The 12,365-nt window shown below is 36.8% G+C and overlaps 1 protein-coding gene across 2 annotated transcripts in view; it reads right to left on the bottom strand.

Moving 5' to 3' along the window:
• Positions 1 to 12,365, bottom strand: part of ndrg3b (ndrg family member 3b) — a 91,509-nt gene that overhangs the window by 49,588 nt on the left and 29,556 nt on the right. For both annotated transcript variants that reach the window (XM_016283927.1, XM_016283935.1), the window contains exon 3: positions 11,170 to 11,202. In XM_016283927.1, coding sequence (XP_016139413.1) covers positions 11,170 to 11,202 — 33 coding nt within the window. The remainder of the gene's footprint in view (positions 1 to 11,169; positions 11,203 to 12,365) is intronic.

Below are 12,365 nucleotides of genomic sequence, written 5' to 3'. Positions count from 1 at the left end.
ATGATCTGTCCTAGGTCCTCTGCTATTTTCGATATACATGTTGCCCTCTGGGAATATTATTAGAAAATACGGATTTCCACTGTTATGCTGATGATAACTCAACTACAGTGGGGCAAAAAAGTATTTAGTCAGCCACCAATTGTGCAAGTTCTCCCACTTAAAAAGATGAGAGAGGCCTGTAATTTTCATCATAGGTATACCTCAACTATGAGAGACAAAATGAGAAAAAAAACAACATACAGAACTACCACATTTTGCTATAAATTTGAATGCACCATATAATAATTGCTGTTAAGTGTTCATCGTCTGTTTGATTAGGTCTTTAATTGATTTTTCCGTACATTTCTGCCATATGTACATTAACTGACAGTCACCACTGATAAGCTACCACTAAATATTGTAGAAACTTAATTTGCTGTAAAGTTGCTTTGCAACGATTTGTATCGTGAAAAGCGCTGTACAAATAAACTTGAATTGAATTAATGGCAAATTTTTTATGACTGAAGACCAGTATCAATGATACCAATACTGATTTCTCTATAAAATTGCCCTCATATTTAACCATTGACTATAGCCATTCAACATTACATTATAATTAAGAGCCATCAATTTTAACATTTATTAGACTTTTTTTTAGGTGAACTTAAAACAATCTTCACATAAACCCATTATAATAAAGGTCATATTTACCTGTGCCCTTCAACATAAATTTAAATTGAAGTTATCAAACACTAAATTCTAAATTAAATATAGATGAATCTTTAAAGCTATAAAAGTTATTTTTTCCTCTATTTTTCTTTGTCCTTTGATTAATAGACATCACAGTAGCTGGTTATTAGGTTGTTTTGGCTGCTATTTTTTTTTTAGGAGCTGCAGCTGCTGAACGTGACGCGGATCTGACATGCATCATATTTTCTCTCAACTCTTTTGACCTTTTCTGACCCATTTCAGGTCTTAAAGTCTCTATTAATGAGCTGACGAGTTGAATCGGGTGTGTTAGATGAGTGAGACAGTGCTGGGCTGCTCCAGGACAGTTTTGAAAACCATTTCAGAGACACGTTCTTAAATGTGACTCGTATAAAATATTACATGCATGCACAGTTTTAAGGCAGCTTTAATCGTATTTTTGGTAACTTCATAATTTAACTGACCATGACATTGCATGCACGTAGTTTATTTTGCGCTTTGATATGAAAGGATACAGGCTACAGCGCGCGCCGGCGCCTTTGTGTGTGCAATTGAAGAGCACGCGCTGCAAGCACAGTACCTTTTCCGCACTGATTCGCGCCTGGCGCTGAAGTGAAGTGGAGTGCGCATCTGAAACGTCTCCCGTTCTCAGTCGTTCTGCGACTGAATAAATGCACTTCTTGTCAAGAGAAAAAGAGAAAAAGTTAGCAGTTGTGAGTGGGGTGGCCAACCCTAGCCCCATGTTAAATATTTTTATCGGCTATAATATCGGCTAATCGGCTAAACGGTTGGGCTCTAAATCAGATGCGTTTTAAACTGCTCCTTTCTCACCGCTGTCAGTTTTTGATGTGTTTATTTTGTTATTGAGAGGAAAGCGTGCAGTATATATTTACATATTCATCCAAACAATGCTCAGCAGCCTCAAGTTCGGCTGCGTTTACTCTGAACTGAAGCGCTGTGTCTTCTTCTCTTGAATTGCTTCAGGAGAGCTGAATTACAGTCTTGCGCTACAGCGGTCAAACTGCGTTATTGCAGGCTCTTACATTAGGTCATATGAGATCAAACGACTACTCGACAACAAAAATATTTGGTTTTATAAAGGTTGACTAATCGTTTCAGCCCTACTCCCCAGTGTAGGCCCCTGGGCTTCAGCCCCTTGAACCCCATGCGTTAATGCTCTCCTGCTCCTGAATGGCCAACATGCCCAATTTGTAGGTCTAAAATTGACGTGTACAGATTATTTCACAGACATAATGCAGAAATTAAGCAGAATATACAGATATCTATGAAAAACCATTTCCACAACTGAATAAAAAAATAAATAAAACAAAGGTAATTTATCAAGGTAAAACATGGTAAAATAAAACAAGACACTTTATCTCCAAGTTCTGGCTTTTTTTCCCAGAATAGATATAAACTCAGAATTGCAAAACTGTAAGATAAAAACGTGCAATTACCTCGTTTTATTTTTTTATTCAGTGGTGGAAACAGGCTTCCATTGATATCTACTTAAGTATCTCAAGAGAGAGAGAGAGGGGAAAAAAGACCATGAACCTTGCAAGCTTTTTTTGTTACTGTTAGTTTACTTCATGTTACTATCAAACAAACACTTTACTCTATCTCTAATGTTCATTTTGTACACTAGCAACAGCTTTCACATTAATGACAAAAACATTCTGCAAACATACTGTCAGAGCAACAACATGGCGCAACTAAAAGCAACTAAACTCTGGTTCAAACTCAAGGGTTAAAAAAAAAAACCCAACATGCGTGTGCTCTACTCTGACAGATGTGAACTGAAGGAGTGGGACAGAGAAGAAATCATCGAGCAGGGAATGATGGGTCACTGTGAGCACCACAGGACAGCAGAGCATTAAATGAATCAGATGGAGGGGAGATGACAGAGAGAGCGAGTAAGCAAGCGTGAAGGGTGTAATCTCATTCCCAGCTCTCACAGAATGATGCCGCTCTAACAGGCTTCACTCTCAGTCATCTGCGTTAGATAAACATCCACAACCATGCCTGATACGGTTGATGTCTGATTAGGCACAGAAAACTGACCCGGAATTACCAAATACCACTGTCATTCACATATTCATTGCTTGTTATAACCTGATTTGTAAGCACTGGAGTGTTCACAGCATCACACTACACTTGTAAAGCTTTCAGGCAAAGTAAACTTGACCTAGATTATATCAGATTGTGCACTTTGCAATTCAACAACAATGCAAGACAAATGGTTTGTGAAATAGGTCATCTTGGATCATTAGCATCATGCAACAATTCTGACAGTCCGAGAAAAGAACAGCACAATAGAGATGAAATGGTGTACGTGAACCTGCTCCTGTTCTTTGCAAAAAAAAAAAAAACTAAAAAAAAGTATATATATATATATATATATATATATATGAAGAGTTCAGATGCAAAAGCCTCTAAGTGCCATTTGAAAATTTCTTCTAAAATGAGCATTTTTATCAGGCTCCTATGTTTATGTTAATTTATTTCACTTTAATGGCATAGAAAAGGACCTATAAATTGCCATTAAAGTGAAATTTCTGAACCTAAACATAGGAGCCTGATAAAAATGCTCATTTTAGAAGAAATTTTCAGATGGCACTTAGAGGCTTTTGCATCTGAACTCTTCATATATACATATATATACTGTATATACTGTATATATATTTCATAAGTTTAAACCTTTCAGTAAAAAGCTAGTTTTGAATTTGGTATGTTAATTTAGCATTTAGTATGCTTGTCATGTCTCCTTATTTGAAAGTTTCTTATGCTGGTCCGCAGTCACCTATTTAAATTTTGTAGGTATTTTCACTGTAACTTTTGCTAAATTGGCATGACTGTAACTCCCTGAAAATACCCTAAAAATAGCTAAACCAGCTATCTGGTGCTAGCCAGAAAACCACAATATCAAACTTCTATGTCTTTATGTGTGTGCAGAGCGAAAACAACATTATGGAGAAAGAGAAGAGGCACAAAGAGAAACCAAACCACGGCATTTTTAAAATATTACATGACCTCCATCTATGATAATGGATAACCTCAGGAAACAGTCTCCATTTAATACTTCACATCACTCCTGCCAGTTACAACACTTAAACCTGTAACATTGTGAATGACTGATTGTCCCAGAATGACTTTACTCACATCTCAGGCTTTTGCAAAATAAACAAAATACTAATAAAATGTGATAATTCAGTGGCTTGACTAACAACTGAAAATACAACAAAAACCTTGACAAGAGCTCTACAGAATTATTATTGTTGCTTTGCAACGATTTGTATCGTGAAAAGCGCTGTACAAATAAACTTGAATTGAATTAATGGCAAATTTTTTATGACTGAAGACCAGTATCAATGATACCAATACTGATTTCTCTATAAAATTGCCCTCATATTTAACCATTGACTATAGCCATTCAACATTACATTATAATTAAGAGCCATCAATTTTAACATTTATTAGACTTTTTTTTAGGTGAACTTAAAACAATCTTCACATAAACCCATTATAATAAAGGTCATATTTACCTGTGCCCTTCAACATAAATTTAAATTGAAGTTATCAAACACTAAATTCTAAATTAAATATAGATGAATCTTTAAAGCTATAAAAGTTATTTTTTCCTCTATTTTTCTTTGTCCTTTGATTAATAGACATCACAGTAGCTGGTTATTAGGTTGTTTTGGCTGCTATTTTTTTTTTAGGAGCTGCAGCTGCTGAACGTGACGCGGATCTGACATGCATCATATTTTCTCTCAACTCTTTTGACCTTTTCTGACCCATTTCAGGTCTTAAAGTCTCTATTAATGAGCTGACGAGTTGAATCGGGTGTGTTAGATGAGTGAGACAGTGCTGGGCTGCTCCAGGACAGTTTTGAAAACCATTTCAGAGACACGTTCTTAAATGTGACTCGTATAAAATATTACATGCATGCACAGTTTTAAGGCAGCTTTAATCGTATTTTTGGTAACTTCATAATTTAACTGACCATGACATTGCATGCACGTAGTTTATTTTGCGCTTTGATATGAAAGGATACAGGCTACAGCGCGCGCCGGCGCCTTTGTGTGTGCAATTGAAGAGCACGCGCTGCAAGCACAGTACCTTTTCCGCACTGATTCGCGCCTGGCGCTGAAGTGAAGTGGAGTGCGCATCTGAAACGTCTCCCGTTCTCAGTCGTTCTGCGACTGAATAAATGCACTTCTTGTCAAGAGAAAAAGTTACAGAAGCAGCAGTTGTGAGTGGGGTGGCCAACCCTAGCCCCATGTTAAATATTTTTATCGGCTATAATATCGGCTAAACGATATATCGGTTGGGCTCTAAATCAGATGCGTTTTAAACTGCTCCTTTCTCACCGCTGTCAGTTTTTGATGTGTTTATTTTGTTATTGAGAGGAAAGCGTGCAGTATATATTTACATATTCATCCAAACAATGCTCAGCAGCCTCAAGTTCGGCTGCGTTTACTCTGAACTGAAGCGCTGTGTCTTCTTCTCTTGAATTGCTTCAGGAGAGCTGAATTACAGTCTTGCGCTACAGCGGTCAAACTGCGTTATTGCAGGCTCTTACATTAGGTCATATGAGATCAAACGACTACTCGACAACAAAAATATTTGGTTTTATAAAGGTTGACTAATCGTTTCAGCCCTACTCCCCAGTGTAGGCCCCTGGGCTTCAGCCCCTTGAACCCCATGCGTTAATGCTCTCCTGCTCCTGAATGGCCAACATGCCCAATTTGTAGGTCTAAAATTGACGTGTACAGATTATTTCACAGACATAATGCAGAAATTAAGCAGAATATACAGATATCTATGAAAAACCATTTCCACAACTGAATAAAAAAATAAATAAAACAAAGGTAATTTATCAAGGTAAAACATGGTAAAATAAAACAAGACACTTTATCTCCAAGTTCTGGCTTTTTTTCCCAGAATAGATATAAACTCAGAATTGCAAAACTGTAAGATAAAAACGTGCAATTACCTCGTTTTATTTTTTTATTCAGTGGTGGAAACAGGCTTCCATTGATATCTACTTAAGTATCTCAAGAGAGAGAGAGAGGGGAAAAAAGACCATGAACCTTGCAAGCTTTTTTTGTTACTGTTAGTTTACTTCATGTTACTATCAAACAAACACTTTACTCTATCTCTAATGTTCATTTTGTACACTAGCAACAGCTTTCACATTAATGACAAAAACATTCTGCAAACATACTGTCAGAGCAACAACATGGCGCAACTAAAAGCAACTAAACTCTGGTTCAAACTCAAGGGTTAAAAAAAAAAACCCAACATGCGTGTGCTCTACTCTGACAGATGTGAACTGAAGGAGTGGGACAGAGAAGAAATCATCGAGCAGGGAATGATGGGTCACTGTGAGCACCACAGGACAGCAGAGCATTAAATGAATCAGATGGAGGGGAGATGACAGAGAGAGCGAGTAAGCAAGCGTGAAGGGTGTAATCTCATTCCCAGCTCTCACAGAATGATGCCGCTCTAACAGGCTTCACTCTCAGTCATCTGCGTTAGATAAACATCCACAACCATGCCTGATACGGTTGATGTCTGATTAGGCACAGAAAACTGACCCGGAATTACCAAATACCACTGTCATTCACATATTCATTGCTTGTTATAACCTGATTTGTAAGCACTGGAGTGTTCACAGCATCACACTACACTTGTAAAGCTTTCAGGCAAAGTAAACTTGACCTAGATTATATCAGATTGTGCACTTTGCAATTCAACAACAATGCAAGACAAATGGTTTGTGAAATAGGTCATCTTGGATCATTAGCATCATGCAACAATTCTGACAGTCCGAGAAAAGAACAGCACAATAGAGATGAAATGGTGTACGTGAACCTGCTCCTGTTCTTTGCAAAAAAAAAAAAAACTAAAAAAAAGTATATATATATATATATATATATATATATGAAGAGTTCAGATGCAAAAGCCTCTAAGTGCCATTTGAAAATTTCTTCTAAAATGAGCATTTTTATCAGGCTCCTATGTTTATGTTAATTTATTTCACTTTAATGGCATAGAAAAGGACCTATAAATTGCCATTAAAGTGAAATTTCTGAACCTAAACATAGGAGCCTGATAAAAATGCTCATTTTAGATGCAGGGTCTGAATACTTATTACACATCTTTGACATTACACAAAATACTTTGATATTATGGTGTACGGAGTGAAGATTGTTGTGAAAAAAAAATGAGGGGTCTGAATACACTGTAATTATCACGACCCCTTTTGGAAACAGGCCTTTAAAACAATTTAACACAAACCACCATCATTAAATCTTATTCCATCATTTCTTTCATACCTAATGAAATCATATCACATTCTGCGATGCACAATGTTTGAACTATAAAAACTGACAAAAAGCATGTGAACTGCTACAAAAGCCACGAGGATCCCAAGCACATGAAGATGAAGAAACCAGCATAATGATGTTGAAGGCATCTAAGTGACAGTGAGATTCTTCCCTGATCTTTAAACATACCAACCGTTTATAAACCTATGAGCATAACCCAGAAACACAGGTTAACCCTTGACATTTCAGACGGTGTAACCTCGTCCCAGGATGCACCTGAGTTTCTGATGGATGAGAGAGTGGGTGAAGGGGAACAAGGATTTCCCTGAGACTGCAGTGTGTAAAGAAAGCCCCCTGTGCAGCGGCCCACGCGTGTACACCCCAGCGCTGGAACACACCCCTGATCAGTGTAACTGTGTGCAAGCGCGTGTGCTTGAGAGCGGCCACATCAAGCAGCAGGTGTATCCTGCCACAGCAGCAGTTGAGGATGCTCCAAATCTGCGACGCTTTCAGAGATGAGAGAGGCAGAGGGTTTTAATCTCAGATGTTAAAATGTCAGTTCTGTCTCTTCACTGTCTAACAACTATGAAAAAGTGATGTTAAAAGAGAACGCAAGACTCCTCATGACCCACAGAGAGCAGCGTGCATCTCCACAATCCTGTCCTCTATTTTCCCACAAAAATGTATACTGAGCAACACAACAATGTTCAATTTGTTAACATTAGTTGATGCAATAGTTATCAAGAACGAAGACTAAAAAATGCTTTTGGCTGTGGCTGAAAGACTACATAGGCCTGATAGAAAATCAATACCATGCCATTTTCATGCTAAAATACACAGCACTGTACCGGTCACCTCACTCTACAGCACCAACAGAGGACGACTTTAAATTTTTTTTTTAAATATTTAAAATATATATTTTTTTTAAACAATCAGTGGATTAAAAAAAAATGTTGATTCAATTATTATAAAATAAAATACATCATAATATAATACATATTATATAAATGTGTATAAATATTTAAATAAAAAATAAATAAATAAAATAACAATGGTTAAAGCTGAATTATAAAACGTATAGTTCCGGTCCTTGATTCTGATTGGCTGAGCCACGTTCGAAGCCGTTGTAAATTACTCTACAAACACACACCTTTGTTTACTTCTGTGTGTTGCTCGGCAGCCACTTTGTTGCAACCACAACTGTTTCTGAGGAGCTACATTGTTTGGTGGAAGAATACGTTTTTTATTAATATCATTACACTTTAGTTGCTCGGTTTTATTCTGTGAAACCTTACTATGTATATGGATTAACTGTTTTATAAAAGCAATAAGCCCCGTGAAGCCATGGTTTACAGCGAATTTATAACCGCTACGGGGGTTTTAGGCACTCCGCTTCACATCGTGCCTAACAACGGCCCTTAGCTGTTATAAATTCGCTGTAAACCACGGCTTCACGGGGCTTATTGCTTTACTGAACATGCCACAGTGAGTTTGGGCTTTTAGGGAAGGATGAAAGTGCACTGCTGTAAAGGAAAAGGGTGCTCTGGATTTATAACACAAGATGAAACAAGCAAACAGATTGATTGATTTTGCAAAACAGAATGTGGCACAATAATAGTTTTATCTCAATTATCCTGTTTCATAACAGTTGGAAGCCAAAACCGTAATTGACAATACAATTTGATTAAATCACGCAAACCTAAAAGGAAGTAAAAATGTTATGAAAAAACAACAACAACAACAACATGCAGTCTATCATACTTTATATCACCAGGTTTGTAAATTATATAATTGCTGCTAGAGATTAACTCTGTAACCTGCAAACATGTTTGTGTGTGTACAAGCAATAGAGAGTAAAAAAAACTGTAGTATACAGCAGATACGACGGTAACGAGAGTAAATGGTCATCCCTTGTGTCTGGCAGAGTGAGCGTCACGCCTGAATAAACACATCCGCTGCCCCGTGTGCCATCTGACCCAATGCCATACCCCTACAGAACCAATGCTGTGCCACTACACTTTAATCAGCCAGACACTGAGAGAGGACAGAAAACAAGCTTGCAAAGTCAATAATGCTGATGGACCAAACAGTAGCTAAAGTAGTTCATTAAGAAGTTTAAAAAAATTAAAAATGAAAACCTACAGAACAAATCAAACGGAGCTAAACAAACATCAAACATGGTAACTCGGCATGTTTTGTGAGAACAGCTTGAATGTTACATGCATTTACACTGCCCTCTTCAGGAGAAGCCCAACAGGTGTCAGCTTACATCATCCACAGAGCCCATTCACACACATCACCATAGCAACTGCTCAGCCTAATGACATTAGCTTGCCGAGAACTATTAACTATAATAAATAGTAATCTCATCAGGCATTATGGGGCTTCAAGGAACCATTAGGCCTGGACTCTTCAGGCAGTTGTTTAGTTTCTAACGAGTTCCTCTAGTTTACCCTTATTGTAGTTTCCTCTTTCTCTCTTAGGAGTTCAGAGATGTTAGCTACATTATGTAATAGTTTAAGTCCTCCTGTTGCATAGATACAAGCTCTAGTAGAAACCCAACCGAAGAGAAGAAAAAAAATCAGCTTTTACACTGCAACACAGAAGACAAACAGTACATGTAGAATCAATATGATTCACCCGTCTCGTTTATACTTCATTCGTATGACCACTAACACATTCAGCATCCTCTCAGGTGTGTGAATGTGTGATGTAACTCTCGCCTGAGACACCGATCCATTCAACCAGCGGACAAAGCTGCAGACTGAGGATAAAACCTGTGAACACTGGCATGATCCTCGTTCCTCACATCATGATAAATTACTGTGTAATTTACAGCACTCTTAAAATACTCCAAATGAGCTTCACTAAAGAGTAAAGACCAAACCTCAGGAAGATCAGATAAATGAGCCTCTTTTTCTAAATGAGGGGAATTACTATGGGTGTTTAGAATACAAAATTCACTTCTCTTTGTATGCAAAAAAATACAAATTTTCATATGAAAATACTGTATTGTGACCTTACCCATTTCACTTAATAAAACATGCAAATCACGCATTATGGATTTTATGTCCAAGAAATCATGCAAATTTCTGTAAAAAAAACTAAAAAAAAAGACACGCTTATTTATTGGGGAAAAAAATAAGTTCACAAATAAATAAATAAATATATAAAAATAAATAAATAAAATAAATAAAAAATATAATATATATATATATAAATATGAAAATGTTTTATATATATATATAAAAATGTTTTATGAGTAACATTACACCAAGAAAACCGCCATAAAATGACAACTGATGATAATTTACTATGATGATTAAATAAATAGGTAATAATTTACTATGATGATAAAAAAAACAGTTTTCTGCAATCTATGAAACACTGTTGAAAGTCAAAGCAAAATCACTTCGGTCTGTGGTACCTCTTCTTAAAGGGGAACACTTTGACTTGTCTTGAGAAATTCCACATGTCCCCAAGTAAAAGGAATTGCTTTTTCCTGGGTGAAATTGGAGTACAACTGCCCTACACCTGCGGAGGATCAAATGCCAATCTGACCGGGTCTGAGACAATGGAGAATGGGGAGCACACTGAATAATAAAGAGCTGGTGAGCAGCACTAACAGCAAAGTGCTGTGGTCTGGAAAAGACAGAATCACCTCTTACGCCTGTAGAGCCCATGGCAGGAGAATAAACACAATCAACTGAAATGAGTCGTTAAATGTGCCAAACGCATAATAAAAATTACATACAGTATATAAATCACTGAATTGGAGAAAATACCAATAAAAAAAAAGAATGAAACTAAGAGAAATAAATAATAGTGGAATAAACGTATGATAATGAAGTGTGCTAACATCCCAAGTTAAATCTTGCTCTTCAGCAAACACCACAGTTGTGTACATGACTTGCTCTCCTCCGGCTCTCTCACCACCCACAAACCCTCCCACACACCCACAGAACAACAAAGAGACACCAGAGTGAATTTCACTACTCAACAGTGAAGTACAGGTCAAGAATCTTTCACCATCACACCGTGCTGGGAAATAAACCAACAGTGCAGGAAGAGTAGATTAATGACTGTGGGTGAACGCTTCAGGAGGTCATATGGAGTACATACAGGCCTAATGACCACAAGAGACTCTTACCTGACAATCAAAGTCCTGAAAGTTCTGTCCATTCTGTGTGGAAAGAGAGAAAGATCAGCCGAGTCAGTCTGAAAGGGTTAAGCATGTGACGTTAAAATACCAGGTCATGCAAGGCACAATTATATTTTGTCAAAGAAAGGCCAAATTACAAAGCTGCAAGATGATTTAACTCCTGCCTGAATTGTCGTGTCTGAGTGTGCACATAAAAGTTACCCAAAATTAATTTCAAAATAATATTTTGAACAATGCTAATCTACTTTATAAAATAAATAGTAAAAAAGAAACGTATACATTTGAAATATTTCAAAATCAAAGCATACTTTGCGCTTAAATCCCAGGAAGGTCATGTTTTGTACTCTGCTGTACTTTTTTGGGACTGAATTCTGAAGAATTCACTTCTGTAAATAACTGAACTTCGTATGTACAGAATGAGACTGACGGAACATTACAAGCACACTCGGCTGTGGTTTGTACTTTTGGCCTCAATAAAACGGTCACTCCCTCCCTCATCTAAAATGAATTAGGACAATGCAGATGTTTTTAAAACAACAAAGAGTATTTTGGACCCCGTTGTCCAAAGTTTCTCTTTCTGCTTAACTGAATAACACTGTTGGTCAAGCAGTGGAGTGACCACCAGGAGTCACCACAAAACCCACATGGCCTATTAAAGAGAAGGAAACATTAGGACATTAATACTCAACTGAATATTAATTATAAATGTTAACTAGATGTGTTCACTTCCTGTGTAGTGATTTGTTTATGCTAAAAAACAAAACAAAACAAAAAAACCTGCGTTTCATTATATTTACAAAGTTGGCTTGTGCGTTTTAGGTTTCATTCTTCAGAAATACTGGTTCAACGGATCACAAATCACACAAATCACTGACGGATCGGATCATTTTTTGGATCAGCAAGAAAAGAAAAATATTTCAATTTAACTTGCTTTCCATTTATTACTTAAAGCGAAGTACTTCTTTGATACCACAGCAAATACTACTAGATTAACTAAGAAAGTTTAAACAAATACACAAATTACAAGCATAAAATACAACAGAACATGTTACAAATCAAATAAGGTTGGCAGTATTCAAATACAGAAATGTGATAATTAGGGAAAATAACACTGCATAGTGTTCACTGTATAAATTAAATATAGATTTTTATCACAGCTGTTTTGTTGTTTGATGATCATTAAT

Source organism: Sinocyclocheilus grahami, unplaced genomic scaffold, assembly GCF_001515645.1.
Source record: "Sinocyclocheilus grahami isolate Dianchi unplaced genomic scaffold, SAMN03320097.WGS_v1.1 scaffold10.1, whole genome shotgun sequence".
Classification (NCBI taxonomy): domain Eukaryota; kingdom Metazoa; phylum Chordata; class Actinopteri; order Cypriniformes; family Cyprinidae; genus Sinocyclocheilus; species Sinocyclocheilus grahami.
The sequence above is the reverse complement of the archived record's forward strand: the minus strand, read 5'-3'. Positions and strand labels throughout refer to the sequence as shown.